At 45.0% G+C, this 19924-nt stretch overlaps 3 protein-coding genes across 6 annotated transcripts; all 3 read right to left on the bottom strand.

Annotated features, from left to right (window-relative positions):
• Positions 1-2456: 2456 nt before the first annotated feature.
• On the bottom strand, positions 2457-3156 carry LOC133903650 (protein MAIN-LIKE 1-like). Its single transcript, XM_062345085.1, has 2 exons — positions 2948-3156; positions 2457-2872 (listed from the first exon to the last, which is right to left on the bottom strand). The coding sequence occupies exons 1-2, from the start codon at positions 3058-3060 to the stop codon at positions 2569-2571; spliced, it is 417 nt and encodes a 138-aa protein (XP_062201069.1). The 5' UTR covers positions 3061-3156; the 3' UTR covers positions 2457-2568.
• An 8896-nt stretch (positions 3157-12052) lies between these two features.
• On the bottom strand, positions 12053-19562 carry LOC133903544 (uncharacterized). Of its 4 annotated transcripts, XM_062344959.1 has the most exons (13): positions 19351-19554; positions 17778-17997; positions 17378-17467; positions 17186-17299; positions 16614-16892; positions 16149-16262; positions 15221-15293; positions 14869-15005; positions 14659-14772; positions 12908-13035; positions 12696-12808; positions 12553-12625; positions 12053-12337 (listed from the first exon to the last, which is right to left on the bottom strand). In XM_062344959.1, exons 3-8 carry the CDS (start codon positions 17438-17440, stop codon positions 14968-14970), a joined length of 681 nt encoding a protein of 226 aa, XP_062200943.1. In that variant the 5' UTR covers positions 17441-17467; positions 17778-17997; positions 19351-19554; the 3' UTR covers positions 12053-12337; positions 12553-12625; positions 12696-12808; positions 12908-13035; positions 14659-14772; positions 14869-14967. The 4 variants fall into 4 exon arrangements, with proteins under 4 accessions (XP_062200943.1, XP_062200946.1, XP_062200945.1 ...); XM_062344962.1 differs by lacking the exons at positions 14869-15005; positions 15221-15293; positions 16149-16262 and having other exon boundaries at positions 12696-13035; positions 19351-19562; XM_062344961.1 differs by lacking the exons at positions 12696-12808; positions 12908-13035; positions 14869-15005; positions 15221-15293; positions 16149-16262 and having other exon boundaries at positions 12053-12175; positions 12217-12337; positions 19351-19559.
• On the bottom strand, positions 18006-19344 carry LOC133903543 (pentatricopeptide repeat-containing protein At5g61370, mitochondrial-like). Its single transcript, XM_062344958.1, has 2 exons — positions 18461-19344; positions 18006-18402 (listed from the first exon to the last, which is right to left on the bottom strand). Exons 1-2 carry the CDS (start codon positions 19224-19226, stop codon positions 18314-18316), a joined length of 855 nt encoding a protein of 284 aa, XP_062200942.1. The 5' UTR covers positions 19227-19344; the 3' UTR covers positions 18006-18313.
• Positions 19563-19924: the final 362 nt, after the last annotated feature.

Here is a 19924-nt window from a genome sequence, read left to right as displayed (position 1 = left end):
AACATTTGGTCACCCTACTTATCTTATTTCCATTGATTCGAACGGTCCTCTTCTGCGTCAGGCTTTCCCGGAAGACGAACAGTTGATCAACAAAGAAATCTCACACTTCTTGACGATGTATATGCTCTTCGACGGGGGTGTGATGCCTGGTTCGTGTAGAAAACGACGACAGTCAGCGAATCAAAGGGGTACAGAGGCGACCTCTACGAAGCCCCCCATGCCTAGACGTTCGAACAGAAATACAGGAGAAAGTTCTAGGAACACTGCAAGAGGACGTTCACGCACAACATCGAGATGCCATACAACTGATAGGGAAATAGGACGTGGTACCACCTCGGAGAAACCTCAAGATGATGACGACGACGACGATTTCATGCCACAACGACCCCGCCCTCCGAGGCTTCCATCTCCGGAGGACACCGATGACCCTGAAAATGATGATGGATTTGCTCGTACTCATTTTTAAAACTTCCCAGAACCACCTCGGAGACGACAACCATCTTACCCGGATAGCTTTGACCATCGCACCTGGAATTCTTACGCTAATTTGCGTCGCCACTTTCCTTCGCCCTAAGCATCTATTGTAACCCTATATATTTTATTCCCTTAAGGCATGATATTATGTTCTTTAGGCGTATCGTACATGATAATGTTTGTTGTTGTTCGCTCTTTATGTGTAACCTCTGTATCGGGTTCCATGCTACTTATGCTTTACAACTACTATTGTTTCCTCTGTACTGAGAATTTCTTAAATTAACAATACAGTGAATAAGACATAATAGGGATGACCTCGACATTAAAATCAATAATACATGTGTCATGACAAATTGTCCTGGCTACTCAACGGTGACGATGCCTCACACAATCTCCAGGCGTGTAAGCGTCTGGCGGGTGTGTGGCTCTCATCCCAGCAGCCTGCGCAGGCCCCTGCCTTGCGTGCCCTTGGTCATCTTCATCATCATCTGCCTGCCCTGTGGGAACCCCACCGAACGTGTATCCCGCCCCGCTTACTCGGCTCTGCATGTACCATGCCGAAGGATCCTCGTGCGGAAGTGTGGACGGCCCTAGAACGTGCTCCGATGGAGTCCAGTGTGCCGAAGGCTCGCCATGCTGGTACCAATGTGAACTTCCAGGTTCATTGAGATCATGGGAGGACTATTCGCCGAGTAGATCAGTGAAGGTGGCGGTCGCATGCATTGCAGCACCCCAGTCAAAAGCATTAGGGTCGCTCCAGCAAGGGGTCTGCTGCGTGTAGTCAACGACGTCCTCCTGATGAGTAGATGCTACAGCTGGAGGTGTCATCGTAGCCGGATGTGCTAGTGAACCCAGCGTAACCTGCTCGGGCGCAGGAGGCTGCGTGCACTCCTCAGCCTCAGCACCGGAACATGAGACATGACGCGCCGAAGCTGAAGATGTATGTCATGATTCTGACCGGACGGGTTCCTCACGAGCACTGGATGACCGCCTGCTGTGGGAGGACCGCCTGCTGTGGGAGGCACGAGACGGGTCCATGGCATGTTGGTCGTACCCCCTCCATTGCGGGGCACACCCACCTAGACCACGTATAGCGTTTAGGAAGCGGGATCCTCTTGTCCTCATGTACTCCCGGAGAGGGTTACGATCCCTCTGCGATGATGACCTGCTTGGTTCCCCAAAAGGTTGATCCGCTTGCGTATGCATCTCATACGCCTCTTCAGTCTGTATAAGATGAGGGACATGTCAGTAATACAGAGATTTTCCAAAGAAAACCAATATAAGTAACGCATCACTTACCACAACATGAAGTAGGCGGGCACGATCCTCGGGGAAGGGTCTGGGGCTCGGCTGTACAGGTCCGCTGAGTAAGGTGGCACGCGTGCGCGGACGGTACCAAGCAAGGTAGTCCCAGTACGTGGCCTCGTCGTATTGTCCAGCAGTAATGATGACATCCACCGCAGCTGATTCTGTCCACCTCCGTATGTACTCGGCATTCTTGGATGCCCAGTCCTGCGTGCCTCCGCCCCCCTTTGAGCTCCACCTGTACGTGACATAAACAGTTATAATTTGTTAACATGGATAACCAATGTACTAAGGCAATATACAATAACACACTTACTCGTGCGCCCGTCCGGCGTCTCGTGGTGCTGGAACAGGCACCACCTGTCGGTACCCGAACTGCCTCTGTACACGTTCTGGAGAATATACTTCCACGCAGTTCATGTACAACAAGAAGCATGTGGTCAACCATAAGTCTGCGTCACGGCTACAAGAGGATGCCAGGAGTCCACCATCTGCAATTTCTTTTACTCGTGCCATACGCCATGGATCCCAATCCACTAGATCAGCGCTAAGGATGTCCAGGTCACTTATCACCCTGGAGTAGTTACCATGGTCTTGCTGCTGACTCCATCTTAGCCTGGCATGAATCCACCGATACCCCATCGTTGGCCTTATATCATCTGCAATGCCATCAGAGATGTGAACTGGGTAGTAGCACTTGAGCACCCAAGGTCTGGAAACCGGGAGGTACTCCCAACTCCATAACTGTAAGAGATGTAAGCACCCTGTAATGGTTGCCTTCCTCTTTGTTCACTGGGTTGCATCACACAATCCTCTGTAGGTTGCAGCCAACACTGCAGATCCCCAACTGTAAGATGTAGGCTCATAAGGATGTGACGCGAGGTGGGCTGCTAACCATACAATATGTGGGACGACATAATCGCCTGCCGTGTTGCAGAACATGATGCCTCCGAGCAGGACGTATAAGTACACCTTATAGTGTTGCATAAGTGTATTCTCGTCCGCATCCAGTGGGCATGGACCGAACTGTGTCAGCCCATGAACCCAGGACATGGAGAGGCCAGCATCCTTCCCGTCGTATTGCACACCAAACCTATAAGATGCAGATGGTCAATGACGCTTTAATAGCACTGTAATATTTTAAGTGCATTACATAACAAATAATTACCTATCTGCAACATAACCCTTCCACTGCTCCCTTGCGGGTCGCGAAACTATTAACGGGGCACCCCTAATTGGCAGCCCGGTCAGCATGGCCACGTCCCGCAGTGTTACTGCCATCTCACCAAAAGGAAAGTGGAAAGTGTGTGTCTCAGGACGCCAGCGGTCGACGAGACCTGTGAGCAGTGCCTCATCAATTGCCGGGAGAGGTGTCCTACCACCGACCTCCATGGGACCTCCATGTAATTGAACGGATTAAACAATCACAATCTACTTCTGAAAGAACTAATCTACTTCGAAACAGACTAACCAAATAAGCTAATTACTCTAAATACTATTACTAACCTAAGTATTAAATAGGTAATCTAATAACTAACCGGTATGGAAGTGAGTGCTCTCGAAGTATTAAACTGCCGCTGCTGCTGATCGCGTTGCTCCTCTTCTGCTGCTTTCTATACTTGAGCTGCTGCTACTCCCTTCTCTGCTCTGCTGCTCCCTTCTCTACTCTGCTGCTACTCTCTTCTCTGACGAACTCCATTTATTCACCTCTCCTCGGGCCGTGCCAAACATCACGGGTTGCCAAAATCATGCATGCATCCGGCCACGGGTTGCAAAAAATGGTGAAAATGATTGATGTGACGCGAAAATGATTGATGGGACGCGGGAAAAAGGGGATGGGATGGGTGGCCGGCTGTATTCGGCAACTGAGGTGCCGAATACGGCACTGTGGGCCGTATTCGGCACCTCAGTTGCCGAATACGGTGTTTTCGGAATTTCAGTTTCCGAAATCCAAATTTCGGAATTTGAGGTACCGAATACGAGTGCTAGATTTGCAAATACGTCGACATGTTGTCTAATTTCGCAAATACGGTCGCGTATGTTGTCTAAATTTCCAAATTTGCCCTTAGAATCTCACGGGCTCAAGCCTCCGTACCAGCTGCCACTCCTGTAGCCTCCTGTGATGCTCTGTTTCTTGCGGCCCATTTCCCCCACGCGAAACCAGCTCATATCCCTCTCTCTCCAACAAACCAGACCCGCTCATCATCCCTTTCCCTCCGCTCCTACTATTTGCCTGCACTCGCGCTGCAACCACACCGTCGATTTCACCACCCACATCCTACCCCGCGTCCCACGTCTCCGCAACGGGCTGCTCCCTCTCCGTGCTATAAATGGCCTCCACAGCACCCTGTCATCCTCCTGTTCTCCCTTCGCCCAGCCGCCCTAAATTGCACCGCCACCATTGCCACCCCGAAGCTCCTCCTTAAATAATATTAATTAGAATATTATTTGGACGGTCCCCCCTCCCACACACCCCGTTACAATTTATTCAATTCCGGAGCAACACATTCTTTTATTTCAACTAAGTTCGTAGAAAAGCATAGTCTGCCGATAGCCATAATGAAAAGTCGGTTGATATTCAGCTCTCCAGACGGAGAAATGGAATCAATGCATGTATGCACTAAGATAATGCTTGCCATTAAAGGGGTGGAATTCCCTATAAATCTTATTGTCTTGGAGTTTAAAGGGATAGATATTATTCTGAGAATGGATTGGTTGGCTAAGTTCAATAGAGTGATATGATGCACCACCAAGATAGTTCAGTTGAAACATACATGTGGCACCAAGATGGAGTTCAAAGCCACTGCAACATCATGAGAGAATATTAAGCTCAACCAGGCCAAAGCAGTGGAGGAAGTCAGAGTAGTCAGCAAGTTCTCGGATGTCTTTCCCGAAGTGTTGCTAGGTGTGACACCAGACCGAGACATTGAGTTCATTATTGAATTAGTACCTGCCACTGCTCCCATATATAAGAGACTGTACAGGATGGATGCCAATCAGTTGGCTGAGCTCAAGGAGCAAATCCAAGAGCTATTAGACAAGGGGTTTATTCACCCCAGCACCTCGTCCTGAAGAGCCCCAGTTATCTTTGTGCAAAAAAAGATGGGACTCAGAGAATGTGCATTGATTATTGTGCACTTAATGAGGTCACCATTAAGAACAAGTACCCCTTGCCTCGTATCGAAGATTTGTTTGATCAACTAAAAGGAGCATTCATCTTTTCCAAGATTGATCTTCTGTCAGGTTATCATCAGCTAAAGATCCGAGCATTGGACATTCCCAAGACCACTTTCATCACCTGTTATGGTCTGTATGAGTTTACAAATATGTTTTTGGATTAATCAATACCCCAACATACTTTATGTACCTCATGAACAAGGTCTTCATGGATTATCTCGACAAGTTCATGGTTGTATTCATCGACGATATCCTGGTCTTCTCGAAGGATGAGGAAGAGTACGAAGAGCATTTGGGGATGGTTCTGCATAAGCTCAGGGAAAATCAGTTGTATGCCAAATGAGCAAGTGTGAGTTTTGGTTGAAAAAAGTCTCTTTTCTGGATCATATCATCTCAGCAAGGGAAGTATCCGTTGACCCCAGCAAAGTGAAGAAAGTTCTAAATTGGAAGCCACCACAGACCGTTTCAGAGATCCAGAGTTTTATGGGTTTAGCAAGATATTACCGTCACTTTATAGAAGGCTTCTCTAATGATGGAGCTACTGGAGGAAGGGAAGGAATTTAAGTGGACTCCCGCTCGTGAGACTAGCTTTAACAAATTAAAGAAGAGATTAACCACCGCCTAGTGCTAATCATGCCCGACACACAGAAGCCGTTCTCGGTATACTGTGATGCCTCACGCCAAGGTTTCGGATGTGTGCTAATACAAGAAGACCACGTAATAGCCTATGCATCAAGGCAATTAAGGAAGCACGAGAAGAATTACCCTACCTATGACTTGGAATTAGCTATTGTGGTTCATACACTCAAGATTTAGAGACATTATCAGATAAGGCAAAGATGCGAGATCTTGTCCGACAACAAAAGTCTGAAGTATATCTTCACTCAACCCGATCTCAATCTCAAGTAGCGTAGATGGCTAGAACTCATCAAAAATTATAATATTGGAATCAACTACCATCAAGAAAAAGCAAATGTAGTGGTAGATGCTCTGTGCAGAAAGGCCTATATCAGTATAATGACTATGCAAGGAAGACAACCTGGATTGTAAAGAGTTTGAGGAGCTTAATTTGGGAATTGTATCCAGGACAGAAGCAGTTGTAATGGAAGTGGATTCTACCTTAGAGTAGGATATACGCAAGGGTCAACAAGAAGATAAGAAGATTCTAGAGATCAAACAACTCATTAAGGAGGATAAGGCTCCAGGATTTACGAAAGATGAGCAAGGAGTGGTGTGGTATAAGAAAAGAATATGTGTTCCTAAGTCTATTCTTAAGTCAATCCTAAGAGAAGCTGATGACTCAGCTTACTCTATTCACCCGAGAAGTATCAAGATGTATCAGGATCTCAAGAATCGTTTTTGATGGTACAGAATGAAACATGAGGTAGCGGAATATGTGGCCTTGTGTGATACGTGCCAGCGAGTTAAGGCCAAACACCAGAGACCAGTAGGGTTGCTTCAACCACTAAAAGTACCCGAGTGGATGTGGGAAGAAATCGACATGGATTTTATAGTGGGATTATCTCAAGCACAGTTCGGGTATGATTCTATATGGGTCATAGTGGATCGGTTAACAAAGGTAGCTAGCTCACTTCATACCGGTTAAGGACACGTAACATGATCGAAGCTCACAGAATTGTACATATCCAGGATTGTGTGCCTTCATAGTATACCCAAGAGGATAGTATCTGACCGAGGTACCCAGTTTACATCACATTTTTGGTAGCGTCTACATGAGTTTATGGACACCAAGTTGAACTTTAGCTCAACTTATCACCCGCAGACTGATGGACAGACGGGAAGGACCAATCAGATTCTAGAAGATATGTTAAGAGCATGTGCTTTAAAGAATGGCAAGAGTTGCGATAAGAATCTCCCCTATATGGAATTCTCATATAACAACAGTTACCAAGCAAGTTTAAAGATGGCCCCATTTGAAGCACTATATGGAAGGAAGTGCAGAATCCCACTATTCTAGAATTAGACCAGAGAAAGCCAAGTGTTTGGCCCAGAAGTTCTAGGAGAAGCAGAAAGGCAAGTGCAGGAAATTCAAAATAACCTACGAACGGTGCACTCAAGGCAGAAGAGTTATGCGGACAATCTACATCAGGAGTTGACCTTTGAAGTCGGAGACTTCATGTATCTCAAGGTATCCCTGATCAGAGGCCTTCACAGATTCAAGGTCAAAGGAAAATTGGCACCTCGATACATTGGGCCGTTCAAAATATTAGAAAGGAGAGGTGAAGTGGTTAGCTCGAACTGCCACCCCAGCTCTCCGACGTCCGCAATGTGTTTCACATCTCGCAATTGAAGAAATGTCTGAGAGTTCCAGAAGAGCGGCTGCCAATAGAGGAGCTAAATGTGCAACATGATCTTTCTTATTCAGAATATCGGGTCAAATTCTCAAAACGACAGAACATCTCACCTAGAATAAGGGGATTCACATGACTAAAGTATAGTGGGGATATCACTCAGAAACAGAAGCCGCATGGGAAAGAGAAGAAGATCTGAAGGCAGAGTTTCCCCGTCTATTCTCTGATCTTTCTGAATCTCGAGGACGAGATTCATCCTAAGGGGGTAGGTTTGTGGTGCCCTCTTTGTTGCAGCATGTTTCCCCCACGCGCAGACCAGCCCATCTCCCTCTCTCTCTGACAAGCCGGACTCGCCCGTCATCTCTCTCCTTCCGCTCCTCCCGCGTCGCGCCCGCGCCTGCGCTCACACTGCAACCACACCGCCAATTTCGCCGCCCACGCCCCGCACCCGCACCCCCACATCTCCACAACGGGCTGCTCCGTCTCCACACTACTAATGCCCTCCGCAACACCCCACAGTCCTCCGCCCAGCCGCCCCAAATTGCACCACCACCATTGCCGCCTCGAAGCTCCACTACGCATCATTCGACGCGTCCGAGCTCTCCCCGGCAACTCTGAACCCGCCGTCAACTTCCTAGAAGCATGAGGAGTATTCTTCGCCACCCCTCGATGTTGATCTGTTGCTGCACGACCTCCCAGCTGAGTTCCGGTAAGCATCATCGCCGTCCCGTCGACATCCCCCTCCATCGCACTCCGAGGCCCGCTAACCCTCTCTTCGGCTTCCCAGGACCTCTAGCGAGCTCTCCCGACCCGCGGTTTTGCTTTTCTATCACCGTAGCCGAGCCCCCGTGGAGATCCGACCCTGCCATCGCTAATCACCATCGAGGCATCTCTGACCGCCGTGAAGCCCTCGGTGAGAATCCCCATCACCGTCTCTTTCATTTGTGCCGCTTCCCGTCGAGTTTGGTAGCCCATAGCACGATCCCGTGTGTCACCGACGATGCTCCGGCGAGAACCGAGGTGGCGCTGCCGCTTATCTCACCGCCAGTCACCAACTCTCCCTAATTGCCCTCGTCTGTCCGATCATTGATGAATGACCACGATTAGATCTAGCGATACCCCTTCGTGAGCCACTAGGAAGCCGCCGCGTTGGCACATAAGTCCAGTCAGATTATGTGATCCACGTCAGCGCCACACATCGTCCATGTGTCGGCCACGTCACCCATCCGAGCACGATCAATAGGCCTAGTCAGCGATGACATCATGCTTACACAATAAATAGGTTTTCAATAAAAAACAAACCCTTTTATTCTCTAAAATTAGGCAATCTTACAAAAATTTCCCTATTAGTACTGTTATTTTACTTTCAGCCCTCTGAACTTTTACTTATTTACAAATAGGTCCCTGAAGTTTGCAAATAAGTCCCTAGAACTTTCTGTTTTTACAAATTATTACTTGTTCTTTTTTAGAAAAGCCTCCGTAGTTTAAAATCCTCATAACTTTTTCATACGAGCTCCGTTTTAGGCGATTCTTTGCGCTCACGCGATTGTAGCAGCGAGTGCTATCCGTTAGTGTGTTTTTCATAGCACTTTGTTTCTGTTTAGTGTACTGTTCTTAGATGTTTGTATTTGTTTATTTCTAGTGTGCGCGATTGCAATAGGAGACGAGCAGTGCGTGAATCTGCAGGACCAAACTTTTGAAGAGTTTGAGCAGCCCACTACTGAAGGCAAGTGTCCTAAATCACATTGATTCTTTTGTAGAAAAGTATGTCTTCTACTTTCTAATTGCATGTTTTGTCAATATGAGTCCCATGTTTAGGGTTTATTAGTATTTTTCATGATTATCCTTGTCTTCTGTGTTGTAGTTGGGTATCAATGGTAGAAATGCTTAGTTGTGCTGTCAAGTTAGGTGAGATAAATGTTAAATTGATTAACGGTCTATTCAACATGAAAGCGGTTTGGGTAAACTTTTGTAACAACATGGACCATAGGGATCTAAGTAGGTTGATTTGGTTGGTATGGCTACTGTGTGCACAATGGGTGATATGCAAGCGGCTGCTTTAGATCTTAAAGACCGGTTTATGGAGCATGTAACCCGGCTGAACAGCGCAACCACGAGGCTTATATGGGTACGACCTGACCAATTAATTAGATGTCCTCCTTATTTTATATACATCAGTGGACGGTTGAGTGGCATAAGAGGAGGCCTTTATAGTGGATGAAATCTCTATTGACAGTGGAACCTTAGTGGGTGTATATAGATTTGAATGCACTTTGTAAAGACCTTGTAGTGAGACCCCGAATCTACACCCTAGAAGTGTGAAGCAAAACGGGAATCACGACTCGTGGGTAAAGTGTGCAACCTCTGCGGAGTATAAAACTGATCGATCAGTCGTGCTTACGGTCAAGAGCGGGTTTGGACTTTTTCATTATTAGTGGAGATCTTAGATGGCTGGTTTTGGGTAGTCGGGTGATGGTACCCCGATGAATCGGTAGCCGGATATGGGATATCTAGTGAGTCTGGTAGTCGGATGAAATTTGATGAGCTGTTCCTTTAATGATGGTGTCGTCATAGTAACTAGGATTGCTAAGTCCTTTTTGAGTCCTAAATTAGGATGGCATAAATGCAGTAAACCTGAGTTAAGTCTTTCTTGCCTTAAGCCTTCATGTCATGTTTTTTCACACTTGTTGAGTATTTCATGTACTCACACTTGGCTTCTTCCAACCTTTTGATGTTGCTCAGAAGGTGTGGATTTTGAGGATATCCTGGCCAATGGAGCCGAGTTTTAGGCAAAGAAAGATTTTGATTTAAAGATCATGTTCTAGACTGACGCTCTCTCGAACAATACCTATAAATGGATGGAGGACTTGCTACCGTTAGAAGTTATCTTAGTATTTTTTTTAAGACCTATGAGTCTTTTATAATAAATCTTATCGTTATGTAATGATACTGTTATATTCTCACTTATAAAATCATCATAAAAATGGAACTTGATCTTGATTTATATGTGGAATACATTTTATTTGTCCTTTTCAAATTGAGTGTGACAACTCCTAAGTCTCTTTCTATTTTTTATTAGAGTAGCAGAAAAAGAGGAAAATGAGGTGAAAGAGGACTCTTCGTGACTTCGTTGCGTCCGCCATGCTGCCTGGTGTGAGGGTACGTGTGAGCACGGATATAATTAAGAAACTCCACGAGTGGGCATTAGAAATGATTAACAGCCTACCTAAAGTTGGCAATCTAGGATTTATACGACCAAAGTACCTACTACCCAAGTTTGTTAAATAGCAGCTCATTAATAATTAAATCACAAAGTACATCCTTGGCCAGGAGCGTTGCTCCCTTGTCCGGAACAAACCTAAAAGCCCTCCTGTCTTGTGGGCAAGACTTTGACCTAGGTCAAAGCTATAGAGAGAGGTGCTCTAGTTTTTTTTCTTTCCTTAATTAGTCTAGGTAGCTAGTGTCTGTTTTAGGGATCATGTAGGACATGAGAGACTAATTAAGAATGGTTCGGCGCATAGAATGTGGCAGGCCAGAGCTGGTCTTTGCAGGACCAAGCTAGCTATATTAACATGGCATGCAAGCAAGCAAAGCCCATGCCCTCCGTGCCGATGCTGATTAGTTAGCTTTCACTAATCAAGAAGCACGATGCTAATACTTTATGGGGGGAGGGGGCTTGATGAGGGTGTCGAGCGTGCGTCGTCTGGCGAATGTGAAATTTTCACTAGCCTTTACACACGAATAACCTATTCAGTAAACCTAATCGAGGTTATTAGGATTAGGGTTATGATGATGATGGTCTTTTTTTTTCTCGCATTGAGAACCGAGCGACAGCTGAGTTGGTCGATTTTCCAGTTGAGAGACCGTATAATCTGAGCTTGGAGCCCGAGTGCTCACAGCTACCTCGCTAAAGTGTCCGGCCTAAGCTTTTTCTTCTTCTTCTTTGCATTGAGCGTATGTCGCCGTGGGGGCGGTCAAAACAGGATCTGAGCTTGCATGCACGCTTTTAGCAGAGGGGTCCCTTGCGTCGTCCTTTCTTTTTTAGCTTTTCTTTCAGCTTTGGTAGCCGCAGCTCGTCGTCGACTGGGATCTGCACTCGACTGCTTCGGCCGGAAAAAAGCTTGAGATAGCGATGCGAGGTGCAGACGCTGCGAGACATTTGTCAGTATTTTTCAGTATGCTCTCGTTCGTATCCAATTGGATCGTGCGTTTGACTGGTTTGAGGGAGGTGCATGCATTTAAAAAAAAGCACGAATATACTATATTCCATTAGCCGAGCCTTCTTCCTCCTCGGCTCGGTCCCTCCCTTGCATTGCACTGCATGCAGATGCGTTTCTCCCTGCTGTCATTCCCTCCCTCCCCCCTTTTGTCCCACATGCATGAATGCGTGCCGAGGAACACCGGCAAACCCTAGCTACTACCGTCTGTAGCCCTTATGCATGCATGGTCGCCGTCCCTTCCTTGCTTGCACTTGCAGCAGTCAGTGGGCCTCTCTCTCTCTCTCTGTCTCTGTCTCTCTCTCTCTCTGTCTCTCTCTCTCTCTCTCCTCCCAGCTGGGCCCCACCCTTGGCATCCGCATGATCATTGACCAGCCTTAAGCGTGGTCCGACCCCGCAGGCCGTGGAGACATTGAGCATGTCGTGATCGTGAGGGAGTAGCTAGGACGCAATCATCACATCATGCTTGCTGCTAATGGAAAGCCTAGCCTACTACTCTCTGGTGAGTGCTGCTATAGACAGGCACAAAACGGGCCAAGTGGGCCCACACAGAACGGGCCAACCATAACAAGCAACCAAGCACACCATTTTGCCAAGAATACGAACACGACTCATGGATCAGATTATACCATGTCCAGTTCAGAGCAACGCTGCTGACAGAATGGGCAATACATGATTCAAAGTACAAATGTTACAAGAGCGAAAGCCACTCAACCGCTAAAAATATAGCAAGGAAATATGGCGGTGCAGGTTTCTCCTGAGTAATCTTAGTTTAGATAGCCTCTCATAACATCCAGCAACTCCAGGCCAGATTTTATCCGACCATTGTGCGCTTTCTGCCCCGTTGCCTCACTGTAAAAGATTTGATGCAAAAGAGCACAAAAAGGTCATGAGGTTGACACAACTAAACTGAGTCAGCAAAATGGGCTTGCATTGCACGCACTGCAGGGACGAGGCTCGCCTGACGTAATTGCCCTCTGACGTGATCACTACCGCATGGCGTTGACCACGTCAAAGGGCAGTTCACGTCAGAGGAACCATTTCCCACTGCAGGAGGCATGGCATACCTTGAGCTAGCTTGTTCTGGGTGGAGCACCACTGCTTCGAAGCTTTTCTGTACGCTGAGAGGATTTTCTCCATCTGGTTCAACACAAAAATCAACGGGGTTGTTAAAAGGAACGGTAATAAAGTCGGTGAATATTATCCTCACCGTACATAAAAGTTGCACGGAACATGGTATCAGGCAGATGGAGTATAGACATGCGCACCGAGGGCATGTACAACTGTTGAGACAGCTGCTGTCTATAACATGATCCGTGTCATCTACAGACAGGTTAAAAGGCAACTTATACAACCCATTGTCTATGAGCACTAGCCCACAATAAATGCAGCACAAAGAGACATTTGGTATAGTGTCGCGACCTTCAAACTGTCTCTTGATTAAGAGATGACCTTCTTCTCTCTCTTCATTAGCATCGCACCGTGTCATAAAAAATCCTAGGTGACAACCCTTACAGACAGCTGACATCACTCCTTTGTACATGCCCTGACTGCTTATGTGCTTATAGAAGTTGAATTGTCAAAGCATATCATCTCGTGAAAAGAAATTAGAAGACTGCTAAGGCATGACCAACTGAACAAACCAGCAGAAAAATCATAGGATCCAAAATGCCATCAACGAAGCAAATACTAAATCTACATGATAAATGGACTAGTTGTGCTGTAACGTTGTAAATATTCATGCAATACAGATTGCCCCAAGGGCAGAATAACGATCAAGCAAAGCCAAATGTTGACTTAACATTTTAATGATAGATGAGTCCAAATGTATGGGTTGCTTAGATGACCCCATATCAAGGTTTGACTTACCGTTTGAGGCTCAGTTACCGAGCTCGACCGGTAACCGAAAATGCGCTGTTATCGCGATAACCGCTTAAAATTCAGCTGAAATTCGTACAAAATTCATTTGCTAAAATTTAAAATTTGATCAAAAATTTGTCAGAATCGCCTCTCGGTAACCGGTCGAATTTCTCGATTTATCAAGCGATTTTCTCGAATTTTTCGCATTGTCGGTAACCGCTCAGTTTTGTCAGTAACCGCTCGGTTTTCTCGATTTATCAAGTGATTTTCTCGATTTTCAGTGAAGTTCAAAAAAAAAATCTAAAAATTAGCTCAATCTTGTAAAATCAATAACTAATTTATCTGAGCTTCAAATCAAGTGAAACAAATTTTGTTGGTTTTCTTGTAACATGATCTATATGATAAAAGTATTTATACTCATAAAAAAATTGAAAATTTTCTGTGAGAAAATGTATTTGTTAAACCAAGTTAAATACATAGTTTACTCTTTGCTAATCCAAAAATCATGAAACTAATTTTGTTAGTCTTATTACATGATCCTATGTCTTTTAAAAATACATGAACTCATGAATTAGTTATTGTAATATGCAGGATTGTGTAAATGTGTTGCGACCAGATTAATTCATAACTAACCCATCACACCTCTAAAATTAGCGAAACCACTTTTATTAGTTTATTTATACTATGCTTTATGTAGGAAAAATAATAGTAGACATGAAAAAGTTAATTACAATACTGTTTCTTAACATATTCACTTTATGTTTGTGAACTTTGTAAAAATCATAGAGAAATTAATAAAACTCTAAATGAAGTGAAATCAATTTTAAAGGTCCTCTTAAGATACGTCATACACAAGAAAAATATGTGTTTGCATGTTAAGCTTTTCCTTAACATGAGTTAATAACTGAGCCGCACGTTTCAACTTTTTTTCATTTTTTTCAAATTTCCTCCCTACAGAATATGATGCAAACGTTTTTTTAGGATTTTTTAATTTTTTTTGAATTTTTGAATTTTTTGAATTCAAATTTGGTTACCGTTCGGTTTCTGAAACCGGACCGGAGCGGTAAGCTTGGTAACCGCGAATTTTGACCGGTTACCGTCGATAAATTGAACCCTGCCCCATATACAACATTTGGTCACCAAAATGAAGTTACTGAAGAAGACATTATTCAGGGATGGGGGAATAATTGTTCTAGCTTGTACAAATTTAAGATATATGCACTGAAGAACACAACTGAGTAAAAATCAGGATGCAAAGTACCACATGTGGTCAGAAAAAGTAACTTGAACATCAATTTACGCTGTCTCCTTACCACATCCCCACAGGACGAATGCATGGAAATCAAAGCTCTCTCTAGCACATATAGGTCCACCGCTTTGTCCTCAGGAAGTGTTGATGTGATGCTCAAACCAAAATCAATAAGAACCTGCCAGCATGAAGATATAGAATCGACAAATTAAGAGCCAAGATGCAACCCGTGTTCAAACTTGATTTCATAACTCAACAAACAAAATACATCAACCGCTAAAAATATAGCAAGGAAATATGGCGGTGCAGGTTTCTCCTGAGTAATCTTAGTTTAGATAGCCTCTCATAACATCCAGCAACTCCAGGCCAGATTTTATCCGACCATTGTGCGCTTTCTGCCCCGTTGCCTCACTGCAAAAGATTTGATGCAAAAGAGCACAAAAAGGTCATGAGGTTGACACAACTAAACTGAGTCAGCAAAATGGGCTTGCATTGCACGCACTGCAGGGACGAGGCTCGCCTGACGTAATTGCCCTCTGACGTGATCACTACCGCATGGCATTGACCACGTCAGAGGGCAGTTCACGTCAGAGGAACCATTTCCCATTGCAGGAGGCATGGCATACCTTGAGCTAGCTTGTTCTGGGTGGAGCACCACTGCTTCGAAGCTTTTCTGTACGCTGAGAGGATTTTCTCCATCTGGTTCAACACAAAAATCAACGGGGTTGTTAAAAGGAACGGTAATAAAGTCGGTGAATATTATCCTCACCGTACTAAAAGTTGCACGGAACATGGTATCAGGCAGATGGAGTATAGACATGCGCACCGAGGGCATGTACAACTGTTGAGACAGCTGCTGTCTATAACACAACCCATTGTCTATGAGCACTAGCCCACAATAAATGTAGCACAAAGAGACATTTGGTATAGTGTCGCGTGCTTCAAACTGTCTCTTGATTAAGAGACGACCTTCTTCTCTCTTCATTAGCATCGCACCGTGTCATAAAAAATCCTAGGTGACAACCCTTACAGACAGCTGATGTCACTCCTTTGTACATGCCCTGACTGCTTAAGTGCTTATAGAAGTTCAATTGTCAAAGCATATCATCTCGTGAAAAGAAATTAGAAGACTGCTAAGGCATGACCAACTGAACAAACGAGCAGAAAAATCATAGGATCCAAAATGACATCAACGAAGCAAATACTAAATCCACATGATAAATGGACTAGTGCTGTAACGTTGTACATATTCATGCAAAACAGATTGCCCCAAGTGCAGAATAACGATCAAGCAAAGCCAAATGTTGACTTAACATTTTAATGATAGATGAGTCCAAATTTATGGGTTGCTTAGATGACCCCATATACAACATTTGGTCACCAAAATGAAGTTACTGAAGAATACATTATTCAGGGGTGGGGGAATAATTGTTCTAGCTAGTACAAATTTAAGATATATGCACTGAAGAACACAACTGAGTAAAAATCAGGATGCAAAGTACCACATGTGGTCAGAAAAAGTAACTTGAACATCAATTTATGCTGTCTCCTTACCACATCCCCACAGGACGAATGCATGGAAATCAAAGCTCTCTCTAGCACATATAGGTCCACCGCTTTGTCCTCAGGAAGTGTTGATGTGATGCTCAAACCGAAATCAATAAGAACCTGACAGCATGAAGATATAAAATCGACAAATCAATAGCCAAGATGCAACCCCTGTGTTCAAACTTGATTTCATAGCTCAACAAACAAAAATACAAAATACATCAACAGAATAGAATGACACGAACAATATTCCATGGTTCTACACCCAGTTTGATTGCTGCTGCTCTTGATTATCATAAACTTGATTTAATAGCTCAATAAAGATAATACATGAACTAAAAGAGGATGGCATGAAGGATATTCTACGCCAGTTGATTGCTGCTGTTCTTAATTACCATAAACTTGATTTAATAGCTCAATAAAGATAATACATTAACTAAAACAGGACGATACAAAGGATATTCTACGCACCAATTGATTGTTGATGTTCTTGATTATCATGTTTGATGTTGTCAAATCACCATGAACAAGGCCTCCATCATGTAGTTTGCCAACTGCATTCCCTATCTGTGTGGCAATATCATTTAGGCGTTCCTCATTAACCCCCTGTGACCCAAACCCAAGAAGTATATCCTTGACAGACAAGCCATCCACATACTCAAAGGTCAAAGTATGTAGAAGTGGATCCACAGCATACAGAACCGGGGTAGGAACACCAAGTCGTCTTGCTTTTGTCATGCACCGAGCTTCCTGCACACAGCAGAGAGAACATGATAAGCTGAAATTCAGTAAAATCAGTTGTCATATCATCATGTGCAACTTTTCTGGCTACGCGTTGTAGCTCAACATGACTACAACTTAAATAAGTTACCCTTGAGACATATCACATATGGAACTCTTTGCTTCTACATAAACAAATAAGGGGGAAAATAGATATTAATCCTACCCAAAATCGACACTTTTCCCCTAAATTTATCTAACACAAAGGAAAATATGAAACTTCTCTACACCAAAAAAAAACCATGTTAGTTAAGGAGGCATACGGCATTCAACCGCTTTAGAGTCAACTTTGAGTCCAACAATGGGTGCCGGTACTTCTTTGAAAAGCGCTCTTTGATTACGCATTTTCGTCCCACAAATATTGAAAGAAACACCCTCTGCAGAGAAGCAAACAAGCTATTGAGAAAGCAACTAAAGAAAAATTGTAAAGGTATATCTCTAGAGTCTTGACTCACTCCTTCTGCCCCCTGCTTAAGCAGTACACCAAAATCTTGTTCTTGCCCCTGTGATGTATCCATAAAGTCTAATGTGCACTTGAATCAAAACTGTAATGGAGAAAGTAAAGAAAGAAAAATAAAAAGATGTCAACCAAACATTATAAAAATAATAATATCAGACTTTGTAATGAACAACATCAACATCATGAGAACAGCTGCTATGACAGATTAATTTCAAAACTAACAAAATTGCCAGACTACAAGTTTTCAGTTTTCATGTTGTTTACCATAGTGGCTATTCCTGGATGGTTTCCAGATGTTCTTGACATTTGAATGCCAAGTAACTAACAAAGGTCATCATCACAAGACTCCAAATCAAAGTTTTAGGGAAATCTCAAGTTAATAAAACAAAAGGTACCTAGGGTGAAATAGCAGTGTCTTTTTTTATTCGAGCAGCAGTAATCTTCTTTTTCTGGACCAAGCTCTTATAGTTTTGAGGACTCAGTCTTTGTGCTGGACAAGCTGGTCTGAATACCTCTGTCTTCAAGGGATCCAGCAGATCTTCTGAGCATCCTAACACAAGGCCGCTTTTTGTAACATCATCCCACAGCTCTCTTCCAACATCAAATCTATCATTTCTACAAAGCTTTTCTATTAGAAGGTCATATATACGAGTGTCCACTAACTCACACCTCTTCATAAATTTGAACATATCAAGAGCATCGTCAGCTTTCTCAGTTCCACAAAGAATGCCTATGAGACCATGCAAAACTTTGCAGTTGGGAGCACCCCACTTTCAAGCATACCATCAACAAGCCTTTTCCCTCTAATGATTCTCCCTGTTAAATAGAGAACCCTAACCACAAGATAGTAGCTAACCCAGTCAGGGGAGCACCCTGCCTTTCCTTCTCTCATCAAGTACAGGATTCTATAAGCATCTTTCACTCTTCTTGCTCAGCCTAAACATGAAAGTAATATGTTGAAGCTAGAAGCAGCTGGAGTGGCACGATAGGACCTCATCTCTGTAAATACATTCATAGCCTCTGGAACAAGGGCGGAAGGATTAAACCCGAGGTTTCTATGGCAAGCCCAATGGAGCACCTGAAGACTTCATTTCATCAAGGACTCTCCAAGCTTCCTTAGCGTTCCCATGAACGCACCACCCGTGGAGGAGGCTACGTTGAACGATGCTAACCATGGGCTCTGCCAAGAGCTCACTCCTGTGATGCCACACAACACCCTGGGCCTCCCGAGCATATCCCCTCATACACAATGCCTGCACCATGGCAAGGCTGCTCGACCATATGCCTTCCCCTCCGACGCCCACACCACGCTGAGGCAGCAATCTTTGCCTCTCCAAGCCTCTGAACAGCCTGACCGCCTCATCCTCTTTCCCCACCTTGACAAGGGCTTCAACCACGGCGGTAAAAGTCTCCAGAGCCATCCTCCGTCCGTCCTTCTCGGCATCACTGACGGCAATTCTCATCGCGGTAAGGTCCCCCACCCGTGCAAGCACCCCAATCGCCCTATCGAGCGCCTCGTCCCCCAACGCCCCGGGGTCCTTGGACCGGCACCACGCCAAGAAACGCAGCAACCTCCTGCCCGAGCCGCCGCCCCTCTCGCCGCACGAGTCGATCACGCGCTCAACCAGAGCCGGCGAGACGGCCGCACCCAGCCGGTCCAGCCTGCTCCCAACCTCGTCAAGGCTCCCGGCCCCGGAGCACAAGATCACGTCACGCACCGCCTCCTCCAGCTCGCCGTCCCGCGGCGCGCCGGAGCACAGAGCGCGGCGGCCCGGAATCGAGTTTGGCGGAAGGGCGCTTCGGGTCAAGGTCGCTATTGATCTCCGCATCGCTGTCACCACCATGATCTCTCCGATCTCTCCAAGGCACCCCGACAGGAAAGTTGGAGAGGCCAATGGTCGCAGCTAGTTCTTGAGCAGAGAAGAGGTGGGGGAATGGAGGGCCAAGGAGGTGATAAGTTGAACTGACCTTCACGGCGTCGGCTGCTGGTAGGTGCGGCGGTCGTGATCGCTACGGGACCTCGTGCCGCCGCCGGAGACGGCGTTTCAAGGGAGAAGGCTGACGCTGGAGGACAAGCGGCGGTGGAGGCGGCGGCGTGGTTGATTTGGAAGAGGATAAACCCTAGATAAACCTTTGCACAGAAATTCCTGTAACACTAAATTGCAGGGTTAACCTTCGCAATCCTTGACTTTATGAGCAGAGCCTGCTCTCATTTTTTTTCACTTGATTTTATGTAATTAATCCCCAAAATCCGGTTTCTAGATTTGACCCTTAGCAAGCGTCACAAGTAGTCTCTTTGGCACCCAGTATTCTAGCGAAAAGTTTGAAACAACGGATTTGCTAAGAATTTCTTAAATTTCATGGAATGAGTTGAGTTCTGTTTCAAACGGTATTGCTAGTTAAAGTTGTGGTTTAACCGATTTTGATGTTGCTTGTTGAAATTCAGACTCAGGACACACCCCAATGTTGAAAATTGGACCTTTTTTCCTCTATTTATTTCATAACATCCGGCTTAATATTTGTCGTCAAATCTGTACTTTGC

This window comes from Phragmites australis, chromosome 21 (assembly GCF_958298935.1).
Source record: "Phragmites australis chromosome 21, lpPhrAust1.1, whole genome shotgun sequence".
NCBI classification, from domain to species: domain Eukaryota; kingdom Viridiplantae; phylum Streptophyta; class Magnoliopsida; order Poales; family Poaceae; genus Phragmites; species Phragmites australis.
Note: the sequence above shows the minus strand (reverse complement) of the source record. Positions and strands in the feature narration are given on the sequence as shown.